Source organism: Podarcis bocagei (assembly GCF_964188305.1).
Source record: "Podarcis bocagei genome assembly, chromosome: 8".
NCBI classification, from domain to species: Eukaryota; Metazoa; Chordata; class Lepidosauria; order Squamata; family Lacertidae; genus Podarcis; species Podarcis bocagei.
Genome location: NC_138133.1, coordinates 29766071 through 29787050, shown reverse-complemented (window position 1 = coordinate 29787050; position 20980 = coordinate 29766071). Strand labels below are relative to the sequence as shown.

The following is a 20980-nucleotide window of genomic DNA, read 5'->3' as shown; positions in this document are numbered from 1 at the left end:
TACTGGTTTTATGTTGCATTTTTAAAAATGGTATTGTTTATTGCTTTTATGTTGTACACCATACAATTTCAAAATTATACTAGGTTAAACTTATATCTCATCCATTATGGGGAACACAAAGGTTTAATTAGCCCTTTTCTTACTGGATAGGGGTGTGCAGCTATTGCCAATGGTTGAATGGCAGTCGATTCCTGGAGCATTTTCCAAACTGGGGAAAGATTGATGCTGGGTCAACTGCAGATATTTAGAATTGCCCCCTCCTAGCCCTTATATATACTGTCAGTAATGGAACTTTTTGTATGTGGAAACAAGCAAAAGTACTGCATACTTTAAATATTTTTATCCCACCATACCACAACAAACAACCAAAAATCACTCACTCTTGGTTTTCATGTGCTATTTAGTTTAAATGCATATAGATGTCAAATTGCCAGCTGAGACTGAGCAAAACAACTAAGCCTATTTTGTGAGCCACCCAGAGAACACTGCTATTGCGTGGCTTATGTAAATGTCACACACTGAAAATAAAACTACGTTCTGTGAAAAGTTCCAAGTTATAAGGCGGAGATCCTGCAGTTCTCCAGATGTTGTGGAACCCCAACTCACACCAGCCCTAAGGCCAACAGTCAGGGACAATGTAGTCCAGCAACATCTGGAAAGTCACAAACTCCCCAAGATATAAGGAGCCTCATTCTAAGGGATCAAATCATTATCCTATCTAGTCAGCTACTACAAGATGTGGAGCCAGTCTACTGAGCCTAGAAGCTCACTGCATGCTTTAGGATAGTTAGCACTGCTTTATTTCAAAGCATAGGTTCATTTCTAAAATTAGATGCTCAAGACCGGCTGAAACTTACATATTCTGACTTGAGACTGTTTCCCACCAGTTCCTTGTGTATGGTTGCCGTGGGGTGAGGTGGAGAATTGGAACAGTTAGGCTAAATAAATTACATCCACTTGAAAAGCAGAGCAATGGTCAAAGTTACCTAGGCTCACTTCAGATGCTCTAATAATCACCCGCCAGTTATCACCATGGAGGAAATAACAGCTGACCCAGAGAAATGATGCTGACAGGTGCTGTTCTCTGGAGAGGTGAGAAATCAAAGCAGGGGTGCTTGGCTGTGCTCAGCCTTGAACAGCTCCTCCATCTCAGCTTTGCTTGCACACCCAGCCTCAAGGGCTGCTTCTGAGGAAAGGATGCTGAGAGGTAAAAGCCTGTCCCCAGACAAGGGAGGCTGCCTTCTGGCAGCAACTTCCTCAGAAGCAGCTCTTCAACGTGTTGCCGGCCTCTGCCTCGAAAGACAATGGAGTTAAGTAACACCGCTGCGTTGGCAGCACCAAAGGGACCTCCCTGGGGCGCAAGCCTGGGCAGTGTTTATGGAGATCCTTTGCTGCCCAAGACCCCCTTCTAGGACTTAGTGACGTAGTCCAAAGAAAAACAGAGCAATACATTTGACAACAGCTTAGCTGCAGGAGTTGCCAGGAGGAGTACAAGGCGCCATCCAACCATTTTAGGGACTCCACTCCTTAGGCCTTTCTTCTCCTGAAGATATCCCCACAAGGGAGAGGAGGTTTAGGATCAGAGTTTTCCTTCTCCTAGGTAGGCTACCTCCCCACTTCACTCTGCAAGACATGCAGAAACAAGTCTTTTGACCATTGGGCCCACTATTGGTCTCATTCGCTCCATCTGCTGCAGCCTAGCTTTGCATGCAGAGGAAGTCCCTAACTCACTGAGGGTTTGAGACCAATTGGCTACCCTCACCTGGTTTTTAGCCATTTCCCAGGGTGTGGCTGCTGTCACATGACGACAGCTTCTAGGAGCCACAGGTGAGAAAGTACAGGGTGGGGAGCAAAGGTGGACAAACTACCCCAGAAGGAGAAGGATGCATTCCCCATTAGAGGTACTATCCCTCCCCTAACATCCCATACACTCGTGCATAGGGGAAATCAATGCCCCTCTCTTTTAAGCCTTCTTTCTTATTATTCCCCAAAGGACTCAGGGTTTTACAAGAGTTTTAAGGTACATTTAAAGGTTGGGGGACACTTTTAAGCCCAAGGGGACAGGCATTTGTGTGCAACCTTCTGGAAGCTGCATACTAAGGGTGAGTGCGGCAAAAGTGGGTAAGGGCAGAAACATCTCACTCTCTGTCCCCCACTCAGGCAAGCAGGTGGTATTATTTCAAGGGTGCAATCCTTGTGAAATCACTAGAGGAGTTTACACTGAAGGGCCAACATAGTCTTACATAGGAGGCCTGTAGGACTTCATTTGGCCCTTGGGGCCTGGTGCTCCCCACCCCTGGGCTTATGGTCTTTGAGGCAAGAAAGGGGGTGCTTGGGCCCATCGCTTAGGTCACACAAAGGCAGCTGGTAAGAACTGGGTGACAATACTCACAACACAGCATACACACAGCATGCACACGAAAGCTCATACCAAGAACTAACTTAGTTGGTCTTTAAGGTGCTACTGGAAGGAATTTTTTTTTATTTTGACTTTGGCAGACCAACACGGCTACCTATCTGCAACTGGAACACAGCATAGTTGTCTTTGTCAGTGTGGTCACACCAGGGGCAGACAGTACAGTGGTGCCTCGCAAGACAAAATTAATCCGTTCTGCGAGTCTCTTCGTCTTGCGGTTTTTTCGTCTTGCGAAGCACGGCTATTAGCGGCTTAGCGGCTATTAACGGCTTTAAGAAAAAGGAAACAAACTCGCAAGAACTCGCAAGACGTTTCGTCTTGCGAAGCAAGCCCATAGGGAAATTCGTCTTGCGGAACGACTCAAAAAACGGAAAACTCTTTCATCTTGTGCGTTTTTCGTCTTGCGAGGCATTCGTCTTGCGAGGTACCACTGTACTCTGTTTGGTTTCTTCCATTGGGAATGCTCCACATGAAGAAATTCAGAGCAGGGGTGGAGAAGTTGTGGCCTTTCAGAAGCTGCTTCATTCCACTCTCAGCAGCGTGGCCAGTATGGGAGTTGTAGTCCAACAACATCTGAAGGGCTGAAGCAGATTTCCATCTCCCTGATTTATCGCATCCATATCAGGTTTCTGGGTTGAGGGCAAGGCACTGGCTCCACGACATTCCCCTTTTTATTGTCAGTTCCCACTGTATAGAACTGAGCCCCAGCAGAACGGAGGTTCTGATGTTAAGTCCCAAATCAAACTAAGCCCTTTCTGTGGCCTTTCAAAATGACAACATTTCTCTTTTCCCCTTGGCAATGAGAATGGCACACTGTTCCTAATAGTTTAAAATCTCAGCATCAAATAGAAAACCTTTGATGTGGCTGTTACGCTGGATTATTAAAATATAGAAGGATGTTATGCCCAAACTCTACCTTGCTCAAAGTAAAGAATGTAAAAGCTGTTCATTAACAGCACAGCAACAGATCAAAGGTTTTAGCTACAGTGGGCATTTGTGAAGCCAAGTATATCTGGGTCTGAATTAATCATCGACATCTCTGACAGCTCAGGCAGCTGTTCTTCTTTTAAAAAAAATAAAATACCAAAAGCTGCTCAGAATTAATAGAATACAAGTAAAAGGCTCAGACCTAGGCCAAAAGTACATTCAGAACTGAATAGTATCAATGATTTAAAGCTGGAGTTATAATAAGAAATGCTCTTCCCAGTAGAAAATTCACATGCTATTAATGGCATGTCTGTTGTATGCCAGAACTGTAGGTATGTTGAGCTCAATTAAAATTTTTATCTTAATGGTGTGGGAGCCACATAGACATCGGCTCTTCAAGGCCACGTTGCTCTGGCCACATGTCTATTCCAGAACCAGTAAAGGAACAATTGTTCCCATGCTACTAAGGTAAGCATGAATTGGGCCCAACATGTCTGTTGGGTCCTGTGGCAACTTAAAGACTAACAAACTTATTGTTCCACCACTTCCATGTTAGAAGAGACATATCTTGTCTAAATCCTCTCTTCCTATAGACTGGTTCACCCTCACTGAATCAACTGGAGTAAACATGCGCAAAACCAGGATTAACATTTAACATGTTAAACCCTTGGAATTATTGGGACTGATGTCAATTAAAGTTTAGCTGCTCCTGCATTGACGCAGAATACAACTTTCTTCTAGGAAACTCATTATCTCTGGAGAAGGCATGAACCTAATTGTTGAGGATACTTCAAGATACCACTTTATCGATCCCTTTCTTTAATGATATTGATCTGATGCGAGTTGGCTATTCTTTTGATTAAAAACCCATAGCACACATTTAATAGGTCCTAGGCAGCTGCTTTATAAAACTTTACTACTGAGGACCAATAAAACCAACATTATTTGTTTTATTATGCAACTTGAGTAGCCCAGTAACAGCATATTGCTCAGGAGAAAGGGTGGCTAATTTAAGCTAAGAATAGGCCTGGGTTGCATGTCATGGAAAGCTAAACTATGGCTTACCAGGGACTGGAGAACAGCTTGTGGTCACTTTGCTGCTCCCTGATATTTTTAACTTCTGCACTATGCTGAGCCAAGCCAAAGCTTGTTCTTAGCTACAGCCCATGGTTAGTGGGGTGAAAACTTAACCACCAGCCCAGGTTCACTAAACAAAACCTTGGCTTAGATCAGGATGGTGCAGGAGTAAAAATGGCACGGGAGGAAGAGCAAAGCACTTGGGAGTGCCTCTAGCAGAAGCCCACACGTTCACACAGTTCCAGTAAACCATAGTTTGACTTAGCATGTCACGTGAATCTTTAAGAAAGCAATTCCAAGGGTGGGTCATAGTATTTCCACTGGAGGATGGAAGCTAGTGGATGTTCCCAAAGATACAGCCATATATGCGTTTTGCATAATGTTAAGGCAGAAAATTTGATATTGTCTAAATAATATACTCTTAACTTGCTTACAAACATGCCCTATTGGGTTGTGCCATCACTAAAGTCTGATTGGTCTGAACTCAGAGTAAGGCTTTTTTTTGGTAGTGGGCAGCCTGGCTCTAGAACTCCTCCCTTGAGATTGGGCAGGCTCCTACTTTGAGTGGGTTCCTATGGTAGGTTAAAACATTTCTTTCGAGTAATAGTAGAGAGTCATGACTTACACTTAAACCGAGCCTTTATTTGGTTGAATTTTATAGTGTGTGTTTTGATACATTGCAACCTATACTGTGACTGTGTAATGTAGGGCAAGACAGCTGAATAGTTAAATGGCTAAGGAAAATGTAATGCCTAAATAGTTAAATAAAATGAAAATTGCTCAGGAAAAATGTGATGTAACACACAGAATCTGAACCTGGAAGATGTCTGAGCTGTTTAAACTGTGAGCATAAATGTCAAAAATTCTGCATTGCATAGTCCTTCATTACAAATCCATACGTTTCACAGCATTGAACAGAAGTACTTAAGACTAGACTGCTAGCCAGCTCTATTGAGCTGAGTTATATGAGCCAGAAACACTGCCGGAAATGATCGATACAGAGATGAGAATAGTCATTTTTGGTTCAAGCAGGAACAGTAAAATTATATAGCGCAAACTATACTAAAGTTTCTATTGTCTTTCTAAAAGGGGTTAGAGAAATCTACAGATGATAAATCTATCACTGGCCATTAGCAATAGCTCAGGGATGGACTCCAAGTCTCATCACCTCCAACCAGAATGGTTCAATGGTCAAGGAGTCAAGAACAATGGTCAAGAACAACTGTGATCATTGTTCACAGTTTTTAATGCTTCAATTTGTTTTATTATAACTGATTTTAATTTTCTGCATTATTATTTTGTTGCGAGGCACCCAGAGAACATCGTCATTGGACAGCTGATATGCAATAAATAATTTTAAAAAAAAATGAATTCTAAATGAATAATTATTCTAAATAAATAATTTTAATTAACCTTCCACTATTAATTTTCAAAATACTACCAGCTGTACCTGTGAATTGTGTCATTCCAACTAAATCTTCCTTGACACAAAAGTGGTCAGACATATGGCCAAGGATGGTGCTGCGCATAGCTGCATATAGGAGAAACTACCTATATCCACCAGCCTTTTTAATGAGAACCTCCAGCATGGATGTTGCTTTCTCTTTAAGGTCATGTGGTTTATTCTGCTTATCAAAACCCAGAACAATGGGCACAGTGTTATGGACTGGTTGCACACAGAGGAACGGTAGGAGGAACTAACTGTGGAACCACCAAGGAAAGAAGGCTCAAAGCCTGGGGATTGGGGGTGACAAACTCCCCTTCCTTTGTTTCCCAGAACCAGAAGAGGGCTGAAATGGGCAGAGCATTGACAGACTGCATGCAGGCATAGTCTCTGATTGCTTGGAAAAAAGCCCTGGATACGAGGGGACTTAGATAGCTGAGGGGAAGTGGGAACTTTTAATCTTGGCAAGTGATTCATGGGGTAAGACCTACCAGGAATGAGCTGCTGTGCTCATTAGGTCTGACAGTCAAGTCTATGAAGATCGTGTTTTGGCTAATAAAGAGCTAACTCCAACTTTGAATAGCATGCTTTATTGCTGGCTCGCTCTGTGACAGGTAGCTATTCTGAATGCAAGCTCACAATACATTATGTTTTAATGCATGTGTCGATATACTCATTTGAACATTATTTTCTCCATGAGTGCAAGGCGACTATTTATTCTTCCCCCAGGAAATATAGAAGGAATTAAGTGCAATAAATCTAGACAAGCTCTTTCAGAGGCTCCTGGCATGTGGAAGTGTAAATTATTGAACGACATTGTGATAAGAGAATGATATGTATACGAACTGCATGGGAAGGAGCTGTAGCAGATGTAATGAGGAAAGCTCAAAACCAGAGACTCACAAAAATCTAAACTGAACCAGGGATTCCCATTTCAGCTACTGCATTGCAGGAAAAGAATTCACAATTACACTGTGACACTGGAAAGAAAGCTGTATCACTGTTGAATCTATTTGGCAATTCATTTAATGCAACTGTCCTGTCTTCAGCTGCTGAACAGAAAAAGTAATGTTTCTTGGTGAAACATCTGGATTATAGTCTGCCATAAAAACCATCTGAAGCTGCAAATGCAAATAGAACAGAATTTGCCAGGTTAGAGTTTCAATGCTCACTTGACATCTTCTCTGGAAGCTAATACATCCCCTGGTAGGATGAGCAATGTTAAAATAGGATGATTTAACTGTGCAATCTCATGCATGTCTTCTCAAAAGTAAATTGGCCCCACTGAAGTATTGAATTACTTTATTGTAAGTAGTGTCTCAGTGTGCTCCCAGAGCCTGATCTGGCAGTAAACAAAAGGGAAATGTGTGGTAGTTCTCATGTTAATGTTTCTGAACTTTTGTCAGGGTCTTTGTTCTTAGGCAAATAAAGCAGGCTTAAAATTAGAAAATATGAGTACTTTTCAAGTAGGATGGGTGGAGGAAGAAGGAGGCATCAAACTTCTGCTAGCAAGAGGTAATTCATTTTGAAAAGATTGCCCAGTGTCTGGATGCTTATTCCAGTGCAAGTAATTTTCACTAGTGTGCAATATAAGGCAGAGTAGACCCCCTGCTCCTGAGGAACACCTTGATATAAAACATGCTGAGCAATCTTCACAAGGCAAATTGCCATTTGTTAGCACCAGAAGCTCTGGAGCCAAGTGAGGATTCCTAGGTAAGATCCTCCCTCTATTGTGTGGGCAGGTAATCCCTCCCCTACCTGGCCTGGTCTCCTTGGCAACGCTTCCCCCAGGTGGGATTGGACAACTGACTGAGGTAGGCGGAGACCTCCAGGTATCACACCTGAGGGAAGGCAAAGCCAAGCCTATGCTGTTGGGGCCACTCCAGATCTAGGGGCTGCACGCGTCCACGCAAAGGGCGCCCCCCGTTTTAAGCGGGGAGCGGTCATTGTTAGCACCAGTGTGTTGACTGACACTCCCTTTGCTGTTCTGTGTTACGTTTTTGGTGTCCCCCTCCCATTTCCAAACATGAAGCGTGTGTTTGGGAGGGTACAGATATACATCTGGTATGTGGGGTCTCAGTAGCTGGTTGTTTGGTACCTTCTGAAATTTGTTGCCTGGAAAGAGCAAGCAATACTTCTCCTAACCATAGGCATAATCCAGTCAAAATCAAGCACTTAGACCTTCTGGGTTGTAGCCAACATCAACTGACCTATTTAAATGAATGGACATTATTTAATTTGGTCTATTAATTTCAGTGGATTGTGGCTTTCAACTGAATATTTAAGCAAACCAAACTGAATTTGGGGGCAGCTCAAATAAACCAAGCGAACATTATCAGAATTTGAAACCTAATTTGGATTTCACACATGCGTGCAAATATGGAAAAATTGTTTCTGTTTCCTGTGGAATTTTTTGTGTGTCTATGCCAAGAAAGGATGATCAAGCCAGTTTCCACTACAAGGCCATTTTTCACATGCGCCACTGAACTAGAAAATGGCAATATTCCATAAGAAATGTTGTGATGCTATCCAAGTAATACTTTGACTTTAATATAAAAGCTGATTCTTAATGGCTCTGGAGTAACTATCAGGCCCACAGTTTGGGGTCCAATCTTTGTAGAGAAATATGACAAAAATCCAATAGCACAAGAGTCCTGTGGTTTTCGATAGCAATTTCTTCGCTAACAGAAAGTTTTATTGCCCATGCCACTGACTCAGAATTGCACAGACAATGATTCTTACCTTTATCAAAAATTTCCTTTAGCACTCCTCTCTTGATAAGCTCCTCTCTGCTTTGCCTCATTGATATCTTTCTTTCAAGTGCTACCAAAAAGAAGAAACAAAGTTATAGTTACAATCATGAAAGCATTCTAAAAAGGTCAGAAAACTTTTTTTAAAAAACCACTGGGAGGTATTGAACATTCGTAATACTGAGGGACCCTCCAGACTGGGGTTGTGTGTTTTTTTTTGCAGGTGTATTCTGTGACATTTGTTTATTTTTGGTATTTATTGACAGGCCACTGATGTATTAAGAGTGCACTAGCGATGGGCTTATACTGAACTGCTCACATATCATTCCACTTTACAAGGAGCTTTGTGATGCTTCCACAACATTACGGCCAACTGGAAGGACAATCTTTCACCGCAACGCAACAAAAGAGGGATAAGAAATAAACCAGAACATTTGCGGTATAAAAAGTTACAGAATTTCAGCAGGAACTTATGGAATACGCGCTGACTGGAAATGAAGCAGTGTGACCACCCCAAAACTTGTGCAGGGGCAGACGGTATTGAAAACGGGATCAAGTATAACTGCCCCAAATACCGTTGCAAGTGTAAAGAACCATGACAGCATAATAAAAAGGATGTCCAGAGTAGATTTGATGTCAGTAGGTCCAATCTGAGGATGACATAGTTAGATAGCACTCATTTAATTCAAATCCCTGGTTTCCCCCCCAAGCAATTTTTCATTGTAGGAATGCATGTGCATTACTCACTAGTATATATTAGCTGATGATCTCAACTACAATAATTACTGTAACACAAACATTCTTTAGTCCTGTCATTTGTTTATTTTTAAATGTAATTTTTAAAAGCTGGGGTTGTATCCAGCGTATTCTGCTAGTGGATCATCTCACACAAGAGATTCTGCTAAAAGACAGCTTGCATTAGTAAGATATTTTGCCATTTTACCTGCAGACAGGGTGCACTGCTCTTTTGTGCAACATTGAAAAATATTGCGCTAGTGGACTGACAACATTTGCTATAACCCTTAAAATGGAATCTGATCAGCTAGCAACCCACTCCTATACAGCTACCTGAGTCTAAGCCAGTGATGGCCAAACTTGGCCCTCCAGCTGTTTTGGGACTACAATTCCGATCATCCCTGACCACTGGTCCTGTTAACTAGGGATGATGGGAGCCGTAGTCCCAAAACAGCTGGAGGGCCAAGTTTGGCCATCACTGGTCTAAGCCCATTGTCCAGGCTGTAACAATCACCTGTATATCAGCTTCCTTTCCTTTAGCCTAGAAAGATGCACATCAGCCTGGAATATGCAACAACCTATTTTTATTTGAAATCAAATTGACAGTACATTCAGGCCAGACCAGAGAGAGTACTTCTTTGCACAATGCATAATTAATATAAAGAATTTGCTGCCATTAGATGTGACTATGGCCATTGACCTAGATGGCTTAAAATAGCTCCCATGGCCCCACTGCATTTGTCATTCTGTGGAATTAAAATGGCTAATCTAAAAGAGAGGAACATCAATGACAGAATGCAAATGGAGATATGAAGGAAAATCAGCTGGGGGTTTCACCTAAGCCCTGTGAATAACAAACTCCCAGGCTATTATATAATATCATCCTATTTAAACTTGTATGTTTTCCAAATACCTAGCTTTGCAAATATCACAATATGTGATACAGGTAGGTAGCCGTGTTGGTCTGCCGTAGTCTAAACAAAACAAAAATTTCCTTCCAGTAGCACCCTAGAGACCAACTAAGTTTGTTATTGGTATGAGCTTTCGTGTGCATGCACACTTCTTCAGATACCATCAGGTTATTTTTTTTTTTAGTTTCTTCTGCTTTACAATGTTCTGTGACATTTGAATGAACTCAAGAAATGTCTTCTCTATAGCTGTTGATTTTATTGATTGATTGGCTTCTTCCACAATAGTATCTTAAACCAACAGTAAGGTCTGGATCCAGTTGCCATTATAATACACAACAAAAGTGTGACTTACTTCGGTTACACCAGCTTTGAAAATCTCTTATTTCCTTCTCATTGCAAGAGATGGTTGCATGAACTGTGCTAAGCACATTTCTGAAGATGTCAGGTTTGTTGAATGTATCACCAAAATACCAGCTCCCACTGAGAGGCAGGTGCAGAGCTTCTGCTATTTTGTCAGATGTGGGCAACTATTATGCCAACCTAACTCTCTCTGTATTCAGTAATAAAGTGAAGATCTGTTCCTGGAAACCCCAAAATTATTAGCTGGGATAGTAGGCGATCTTTTTTTTAAATTTTTAAAAAAGTTTTAAATTGTGTTTAGGAAGTTGTTTTAAACAACCTTTTGAAGTTTTAACTATATTTTCTTAGTAACAACTGGCTAAAGACCATCCAATGAGTTTCATCACTAAGAGGTGTTGAAGTTGAGTCTCTGCCGTCCCATTCCAGCACTCTAACCATTGCATAACTGTCCCTCATAATTGTTAAAGCTTAAACACCAATAGCCACACTGAGCACCAAAATAGTGGTTGTATGCAATACTGTAATTTCAACTAAAGCCAACAGTTGCTGAGAGCAGCATTGTCAGGCTTTGACACACTCTGTCCTAATTAGTAATACAAGATGTGTTGAAAACCCAACAACGCACAATCTACCCTAAAAAAAATAGAGCAAGACAGCAATTTAAAGAATGAAATGTTTCTTGGAGTGTCATATAAAGCCTATTATTTGAGGCTAAATTGTGAACAATATAAACGGCAGGTAGGTTGGATTTAACGATCACTTGCTTGCAACAGATGTTTCTTGGGATTTCCTGCAGCACAGCTATGGTGGTTTTTTTTTTAAAGGTTTTTTTTTTAGTTATTACCCCAGAGAATGTCATAAATGGTTCTCTCTCACTGTTGGTCACAAACCAATACTTTGCTCTTTAAGAAGCAAATCCTTTGTGTCCACTTAAACAGAATTTGGCAGACAAGAAATCACTTCCTCTACCAAACCAGACTTTCCTTGCTAAACTTTCTCTCTCTCTCTCTCTCTCTCTCTCTCTCTCTCTCTCTCTCTCTCTCCACATACAATAATGTGGACTGACTGACATACTTTGGTCATTCAGCAATATTCCCCAAACAAGACTTGCACATTTATGTGATCACAAGCAGAAATGTTTGGGGCAACTAAGGCTAGGTAATTTCAAGAGCATCTGTTAAAAGGCATAGTGGAAAATCAGTAACTTAGATCTTGGAACTGATTGCAGAATGCATGCCTCTGGGAAAAGGCGCCTAGAATACACTAGGCTATATGAGTAAAGTAAATGCGAATTTTAGGAACTTAAGACATAAAATTACAGTGCTAACTCGGTTTAAGAATGATTCAGTTTACAAACTCTGCAAAACCGGAAATATTGTCCCGGTTTGAGAACTTTACCTCGGTCTAAGAATGGAATCTGCATGGTGGAAGGGCACCAGCGGTGGGAGGTCTCATTAGGGAAAGCACACCTCAGTTTAAGAACGGTTTCGGTTTAAGAACGGACTTCCAGAACGGATTAAGTTTGTAAACCGAGATACCACTGTACAGTAATTTGTGCCAGTGATTTGAGTAAGATTGGAGAGGTATAGTTATACAGATTAAGTGAAGAGACTTAATGTGATTCTACCAAATTTCAACTCAGAGGCACTCTTGGTGCAAATAAACTATTTTCTTGGCAGATTCTGAATCTCACCACTGTTGATTTACCCTTATCCTTTTAGAGAGAGAGAGAAAGAATAATAATAAAGAATCATAAAGTTGGAATGAACCCTGAGGATCCTCTAGTCCGACCCTCTGCAATGCAGGAATATGCAGTTGTCCCTTATGGGGATCGCAAAGAGGGTAGGAAGAAAAAAGTGAATTTCATAAAAATGGCACCCATAAGAAATGAGCATCCTTGCTATGCTTCAGCAAGGGAAAGCGATGTTGAGAACAGCTTCCAGGGACTGCATGATGCCTGACTGAAGCTCTGCCTCCAGAAATTCTTCAGTGGTATATGTGGGGTACTGAGAGGCAAGCTCAGAGCACCATGGGTTATGCACTATCCCAATACTCAAATCCAGTGGTAGTGAACCTGTGACCTTTCAGATGCTGTTGGACTCCAACACCCATCAGCCCCAGTCAGCATAACAAATGGTCAGGGTCAGGGATGATGGCAGTTGTAGTCCAGCAACATCTGGAGGACCATAGGTTCCCCCGTGCTATTTTTCTAGAAAAAGAGGTGCCGGAACTCATCACAAACACCTCCCTCGTTCTCTTAGAATGGCAATGACGCCCACCTGAGAGGGGCCAAAACTGACTTCCTCTGAGTTCACCCTGGGTTCTCCACCCTTTCTCTAATCTAGGTGCCATGTCCATCTTCAACTCCTTTTTTCTCTTCATCCTGATCTAGGGTCTAGGGACAAAAAGCAAAAAGCAGAGACATCACCTTGCCAACAAAGGTCGGTATAGTTAAAGGTATGGTTTTCCCAGTAGTGATGTATGGGAGTGAGAGCTGGACCATAAAGAAGGCTGATCGCTGAAGAATTGATGCTTTTGAATTATGGTGCTGGAGAAGACTCTTGAGAGTCCTATGGATTGCAAGAAGATCAAACCTATCCATTAGGAAGGAAATCAGCCCTGAGTGCTCACTGGAAGGACAGATCATGAAGCTGAGGCTTTGGCCACCTCATGAGAAGAAAAGACTCCCTGGAAAAGACCCTGATGTTGGGAAAGATGGAGGGCACAAGGAGAAGGGGACGACAGAGGACGAGATGGTTGGACAGTGTTCTTGAAGCTACCAGCATGAGTTTGACCAATCTGCGGGAGGCAGTGGAAGACAGGAGTGCCTGGCGTGCTCTGGTCCATGGGGTCACAAAGAGTCGGACACGACTAAACGACTAAACAACAACAACAACAATGTGTGTGTGTGTGTTTCAAATACATATATATGAAGCAGGAAGCATGGTCAGTTGTAGATTAACTAAATTACATGCATACCTTTTTCATCAATGTAAACATCTTTCAAAACAAATACAGAATGCCCAAGTTGTAAGGCTTTCTACCACAGTTTTGTTTGGTTGTCTACATGTTAACAAAAATATGGCATGGTTTCCTTCTTCCTTGCATTCTACTGTGTAGTACAGGTTGATAACCTTACTGAGTAGTAAATCTTCTACAAATTTACAGAGTGGTGACAGTATCAGTAATTTGTAGTAGGCGACATTTAGTGGGGAAAATATTATTCTGAGCTACGCAGACTCCCAAAGCTCTATTTTAAAGGAATAGCTTGCCTTCCCTGCTTCTGCCCGCCCCCAGTTTTAAAATGACTTGTTTCAATGCTGACATAGAATTACTGACAATTTAAAGTCACATATCTGTGCATTAAAAAAAACCAAACAACCTCCCCCATCCCAGTATTAGTCCTGCACCAGACTCTGTTTTCCCCTTGCTCAAGTCTGTCCTTATGATGAGTCTCTGCCAGTTTATCTCATTATGGAACATTATGCTATGCTCTAAGAAGCACAGCTACAGAATAAATGCAAACCTCTAAGCTGACAATTGACAAAGCAGCACACACACAAAAAGAAATTACAATTGTAGGTTAATAGAGATCCAAAAGGAAACAATCAAATAAAAGGATGAGCAACAAAACAAAATTTTCATTGTTGTAGCATAAGCTAGAACAGTGCTCTTGAACTGGGTCCCCAGCTGGATCACAATTCCCATTATCCCTGACCACTGGACTAAGCTGGCAGGAGATGATGGGAGTTGTAGTCCCACAACAACTAGGGACCGAAGGTTGAAAACACTGAGAAGAATGACTTAGATCCCAAAGTCCAGGAAACACAAGAAAATTCAGACAGATGAAAACTGAGCATCATTATAAGATAAACTAGGGGGGAAGAAGAAGTTATCCTCTGGAAAAGACAAATTTCCAGCCAGCTTGAAAGGCGCCCATCATGATGGACTTCATGTACCAATTAGAAGGAGCATGACAAAGAACAGACAATACAGGCAAGAGAGGAGATCTTGAAGTAAAAAATGGAAGTAAAAAATAAAGTAAAAATAATGTGACACTAGTGAATGCAGTGCAATACATTTTATCAAATAATGCGCCACTCAGTCTAATAGTATCTTCCATTGATAAATGGAGACAGAGTTAACAGTGAGAAGATAAAATAAAGGCACTCCTGAAAAAAAACCCTTCTGGGGTTAAATGTGAGCCTATATAACAGAGCAGCCACACTGAACACAATCAATCATATTTCTCAGTGAGAAACACCAAATGAGTTTTCAGTCTCTATACAGACTTCCACAAAAGTCCCTTATTGCAGTGCAACATTCACAGAAAGTGAGGTTTATTACATTTTCTGCTGAAGACCTGGGACTATCTATTAAAGTCTCAGGAGGAGCCCCCGGGACTTCCATGCTTCCATGAGTGGAAACAGGCATGCAGTCTTAAAGGAAGCAGATTTGGGATTGTAGCTGGAACTCGCAGTCATAATCCCTCTGGCTATAACATGTAGTTATGGAAACGTGATATGATCCTACCATGTCATGCATTTTTGCTCCATGCCTCCATACTATTTAGACTTGGGTGGTGGGAAACATATAAGATCCGGTGATAGGCTATCATGTTTCCATACTTATATGTAGCAGGCAGATGAGCAGGGAAATCATTACAAGGATGTAATGGCAAACCTGCCTAGCTCTGCCTCTGTTGAGCCCAAGACGGCTACAGGATGTTGTGACTCAGCTCACCCTCATAAGAGACCTGACAGCAGATCACTTTTTTGTGCTAATCCAGCTAGAATGAGCATCAACCCACAACTTCCACCGTATCGATCAATATCTGTGCAGGTCTTTGCACACAACTGCTGGCAGGCAGGGTAGCAATCCGGATGCCTGGCAAGCCAGTTCTCCCAGCTGTCCAAATGGCTTGGACTGTGAGCAGATGAGAGAAGCCTAACATGGATATCATAATTTCAAAACAACCAGTCTTTTCAAAGCCATGCTTTCCTGCATTAAACTGCAGGTGCAGGAACCAAACCAGTTTTTGGAAAGGGAAGCAACAAAAAAGCTAGAGCTGTGCATTAAAAAAATGCACAGCAGAAGAGGCATTTAATGCTTCTCCTTTTGTCGCAGGCAGCATGTTGGTTTCATTCTACCCAGGTCCTCTAGGTAGCTGTGCCCAGGGCAAAGTGTTCATGCTGTCCAGCCCTATTTGTGCTACTGCCTTTAATTTTCCCTCTTCCTAGGATACAGTTGTCCAGTTCTTTCCCCCTTCCCTCATTTGACTTTCTGGTATCCTTCCCATCTCTGGCTGTAGACGTACGCATATAATTACTTTAGAATTATGATGATATTTAACTTTTGCATAGCGCTTTCAAGTGTTCTAAGTGTTTCAGTTGATGCTTCTGTGTCCTGGAGAGGCAGGGATGCTCTTTCAGCCCGAGAGCTGCATTCTCTCATGAATAACCTTGGGGCAGGGGAAGACGCATGCCACTGATGGCTCAGGTAAGAGGCAAAAGCACATGAAGCAATGTGTGAGATGCTTACTTGTGTACTGCAGGCTCAAGGTGGGCAAAGAGTAACTCCTGGGACCAAGGTTACCCATCCCTCTTGGGGAAGCTCTGGGCCTCCCAATGTTGCTAGTATAGCTAGTGTGATGGGATGATGAGCTGCTTGTGCGTAAAATCCCAGTCCCTCAGAGTTTGGTTAAGTCCGCAAACCTCTGTCTGTAACGGAGCCCCTTAATCATGGCTCCGTCAGTCGCTGGCAGATTCCGACAGTGGTTGCTTACGGAATCTCTTCCAACATAAAAGCTCCTTAACGGAAACGCGTCTTCTGGACTCTCGGCGTGACAGTTTCCGGCGAGGAGTGGGTGTCCCTATAGGAGGTCCTGAAACCTCCCCACTGTTTTCGCTGGAAGTGTCTCGGAGCCATCCCTCCTGCTCACTTTCCCTCGGAGCTCCTCCTCTCCCCCTGCTGGTTCCCTCTTCAGCTGCTGAGTCTCTCCCAACCTCTGTGAGCCCTTCCACCTCCTGTCCTTCCGATGGCAGTTCCCTGACAGCTAGCATCACCCCTGACCATTGGCCATGTGTGCTGGGGCCGGTGGGAGTCCATCAACACCTAGAGAGTCACAGGCTTCCCTGTCTGGCAAGAGAGCTTCAAATGCTGAATGGAACGAAAACCAAAGTGAACGTTTTGGCAAGACATGTATTCCTGTATACCTCTATGTAAACCATAAGAGTTTATCTAGCATAAATGTAAAAGACGCAAGCAGATGGCTCCACAGTGAGAATCAACATTGTCATCTGTACTAGTGAAATATATAGGCAACATTTTGATACACAAATCATTGCTTTAAAAAAACCCCCACCACATTTCAGCATCAGTTTGCATTTTTTTTTAACCCTAGTGAAAATTCATCAGCATTTTTGTGCACAATTCTCCTAATAGACACATTTCATGTGCAATTTCATACACATTTTGCAAGCAATCTTCCCTAACAGAATTTTATGTTATTTCCACTGATAAGTGCATTCTTATGCATAATTTCCCTAACATACACATTTTTATATGTATTTATCGAGATGGAGAAGTGCAGCACAATATTCAGAGAAGTACAAATTTCAAAGGACAGCTCTGTTTCAGTTTGTATATTGTTTTAGAAAGTGCAAGTTGGGTAGGTTTGCATTGCAATCTGAACCAAAGTGAATGTCTCCCCCAACACTGAGAACAGCAAAGAGTAAAAGGTGAAAAGAATATTAAACCAGCTTCCTGGTATGTTTGCAAAGCTAAGCAGGGCACGATATGGTTTAAAATTGAATGGGGGTCCATGTGTTGAGATCCCTGCATTGCAGGCATTGGACTAGATGACCCTTGGGTTCCCTTCCAACTCTACAATTCTATGATTCTATGTCAAAGCAGTGAGTGATATGTTAAATCAGCAGTTCTATCTAAGCTGAGAACCAGTTGCATCAGGACATCTCTGTGTAATCACTTTTAAAATGGCAGCTACTATCATATCCCAATCGTTCAGCCTGGACACTGTGCAGGGCCTGAAGTGCCAAAGGAGTAAGACATTAGGAGATGAAATCTTGCCCAGTTTTCCAAGCAGGCAGAAAAGAAGAACAGCTGCTGAGTAGACTTTGACTAATGTGCCACAGCACAGCTGCACAGATGTTCAAACCTTTCACTGACACCATACTTCTGTTACAAGTAAAGTCTCTTTCATTAAAATCACCAATACATTAAATCAGTTCTCAAATATGTGACATGATCACCAGCAATTATATATTTATATGCAAGGGCACTTTCAAATAAAAGACTGCCCTCTGTAAAGTATGACAACACATGGTCTACTTGCAGCTGTGCAAATGCAAATGCCTCATTTCTACCATCAATCCTTTTTGTAGCTACTTACATTACAAATATTTGTTTTCAATCTATGGCTTAACTGAGACCCTCTTTTGTTTGTTGAGAAGGCTTTTTACGGAACTATTTGATCAACTGATTCTTGGAGCCCTAATTTCAGTGTTAATCATTATTTAATCAAACGTGTTGTGCTTGCTATTTCACTCATACAGCTCTTATTTAAAAGCACTACAAGATTTAATGTGCTTCAAAATACATAAAGAATTGATGCCATAAACTTACAGTTTGCAGTAAAAATAGATAGTAAACATAACCCTCATAGAAACCTTTAAAAATCTATGGATATATATTTTTTATCAGTTGTTGCTATGGCAGTTGAGAAGTTAAATTTCCATCCTTTAGTTCTGCTATAAAATGCAATTCAAGACTGCTAACAGATCACTAATTCTGAGCATGTCAGAGTTTCAGACAATTTTCTTTTAAGTTTTGAATATGCATTTTGATGGAACAGTGGTGCCATTGCCAGTAACCTGGATAGATTTTGGCAGTATTTTGTGGCATCTACTATAATCAAGTATCTATGAAATTATGTTTACTGATGTGAACCAAGGATATGCATGGCACCCCACAAAACTATGAGATAATGTGAATTTCAATATAAGCCCATGAAGAATAAAGAACAACAACCCAAAGCATGAACAAATAGTAAATTGAAATATATTGTTTCGAATTAAGATCAACACAGGCAAAACTACATTCAGAGATCCGAAGGCAGAAAGATCAATTTACAACATCAAATACTTAAGGCATGTGCATGACATCCTACTGAACAGCATCAACTACAGTGGTACCTCAGGTTAAGAACTTAATTTGTTCTGGAGGTCCCTTCTTAGCCTGAAACTGTTCTTAACCTGAGGTACCACTTTAGCTAATGGGGCCTCCCTCTGCCACTGCACTATTTCTGTTTTCATCCTGAAGCAACGTTCTTAACCTGAAGTACTATTTCTGGGTTAGCGGAGTCTGTAACCTGAAGTGTCTGTAACCTGAAGTGTCTGTAACCCGAGGTACCACTGTACGTGAAAAGCCTTCCTCCACTTAGTTGTTTTGTTGTTTTTTGTTTTCAAATGTAAATAGTTGCATGACATGATTTCTCTGCCCTTTCCACCTCTCTCCTCCTTCTCTCCAATACCTTTATTGCTCATGTCGTCCCCGCCACCTCGCAAATTCAAATCACCTGAGACCTACAGAAAAAATCCTGATGTCACAATGGGTCTTTTTTTTGGGGGGGGCAGTATTTTTGCAAGTGTCACTCCCAAAATGTCACACTCTCTACTGCCATTGGCTCTGGTAATCTTAAGGTCATAGGGAGCCTTGGGTCACACAAGGGGCTGCTATGGGAAAACTATAAAACCTTTTCTTCTATATTCTGAGGTATCTGGGCAACATATGGCTAAACTAAAAGGGCAGTGAAGTGTATTAATGCCAATGACTTTCAGACCACAACTGTCTTGGCAGTTGCACCAGTGCTGGGCATTACAGTATTTCTTCATCACCACTAAAGTGAAATGAGGCAACCACAAAAGAGAGCTCAAGATCTTGGCAAAATGCATTACCTCAACTTCCTTAAAGTGCCACACAATGAAATTATAACTTTTATTATGCATTTATTTATCCAGTGACAATGAAGGCAGCAGATGGCGTTTTCGTCAGTATGTAATGCAGAATTCTAGCATTTCAACTAACCCTCCCTTGATAAAAGCAACATGTTATTTTTAGATAGCTAATTTGTACAATCTCAGAGCCATCTGCTATTCTGAGATATACAGTACATTAAATGCACAGAAATTGATAGATTCAGAGAGTTGTCTTAACTCCCAGATACATTTGCTGACTTAAGGGTGTTAGGATGGAACAGAGGAGCCTCTCTACTGCTGCTGGTGAGTGGGTGGAGTCTGTTCCAAGGTCATCATTATATCTGCAAAAGCTCTGTTGGACACAGATTCTGAAATGTAGACCCCGAATTGGTAGGCCTTAAAATGAGGGGTTAGAGGTGGTCTTGGATCTGCTGGATCCAAAGTCCATTTCTCTGAGAGACCCCAGGAATAAGCCTTCCCCAGCTACAGCAGCCAAAAGAGGCCATTGTTTATTCCCAACTATAGGAAACAATGGTGGCAGGTTGATGTTAAAAAGAATGAACCACTAGTCCATAAACTATCAGGGTTTGGAAGTAGCAGATTTTACACCTCTTTAGACTCCTCCCAGTTAGGATTGCTCTGCACACACACACCCATAAATATTTTTTCAAACTACTCTTAAAACTTTAGTTATTGCTATAAACTTTTGAAGATTGCTGATTAAATATGATTTAAAAATGCTTCTAAAGAAATTAGGACTAGTTGGTCTTCCTTTGGTTTTATGAAGTGAACAATATGGCTGCTCCGGGTCCTGCCCCCCCCCCCCAATTGTGGAATTTAGTTGAAAATAAGCAATTTGGAAAGTCATTCTGAAATTGTAGGCAGCAATACAGACAGCCATCATGCCTACATCAAATCTCCTGCAAATTTAATGATGTATTTTAATGTTTTCCATAGCACAGCAATTGTATTGTCATATTATAATCCCCTTTTGCCAAACCAAATTTGTCCCCAAACACTTGAAGATGACCCACTTTAAACTGCAAAGTCATTCTTTAAATCACTTCTGTTCCATTTGCTCACTATCAGCAGTGTGAAGGCAACAGATAGAGAAATGAGAAATAGATTGATTCCGAACACCGTGATGCAATGCATCAACAATCTCACAATGATGCGTGGCACTAGGTAAAATGCACATGCAGAAAATTCACTGATCAAAAGCTAATCAGAGACCGAGCCAAACAGAATTAACAACACTTTGAACAGCGAACTGCTAACTCAGAGCCTCTCCTAAAACAGTGTGATTGTACAGAAAACCCTGGGTCATTGGTTGCCAATGTGGGGCCCACAAATACAACGGCACC

General features: G+C 41.6%; 1 protein-coding gene across 10 annotated transcripts in view; it reads right to left on the bottom strand.

Annotated features, from left to right (window-relative positions):
- PHACTR1 (phosphatase and actin regulator 1) overlaps positions 1 to 20980 on the bottom strand; it is a 262469-nt gene that overhangs the window by 45552 nt on the left and 195937 nt on the right. For all 10 annotated transcript variants that reach the window (XM_081206391.1, XM_081206390.1, XM_081206392.1 and 7 more), the window contains one exon: positions 8607 to 8687. In XM_081206391.1, the coding sequence (XP_081062517.1) occupies positions 8607 to 8687 (81 nt within the window). The remainder of the gene's footprint in view (positions 1 to 8606; positions 8688 to 20980) is intronic.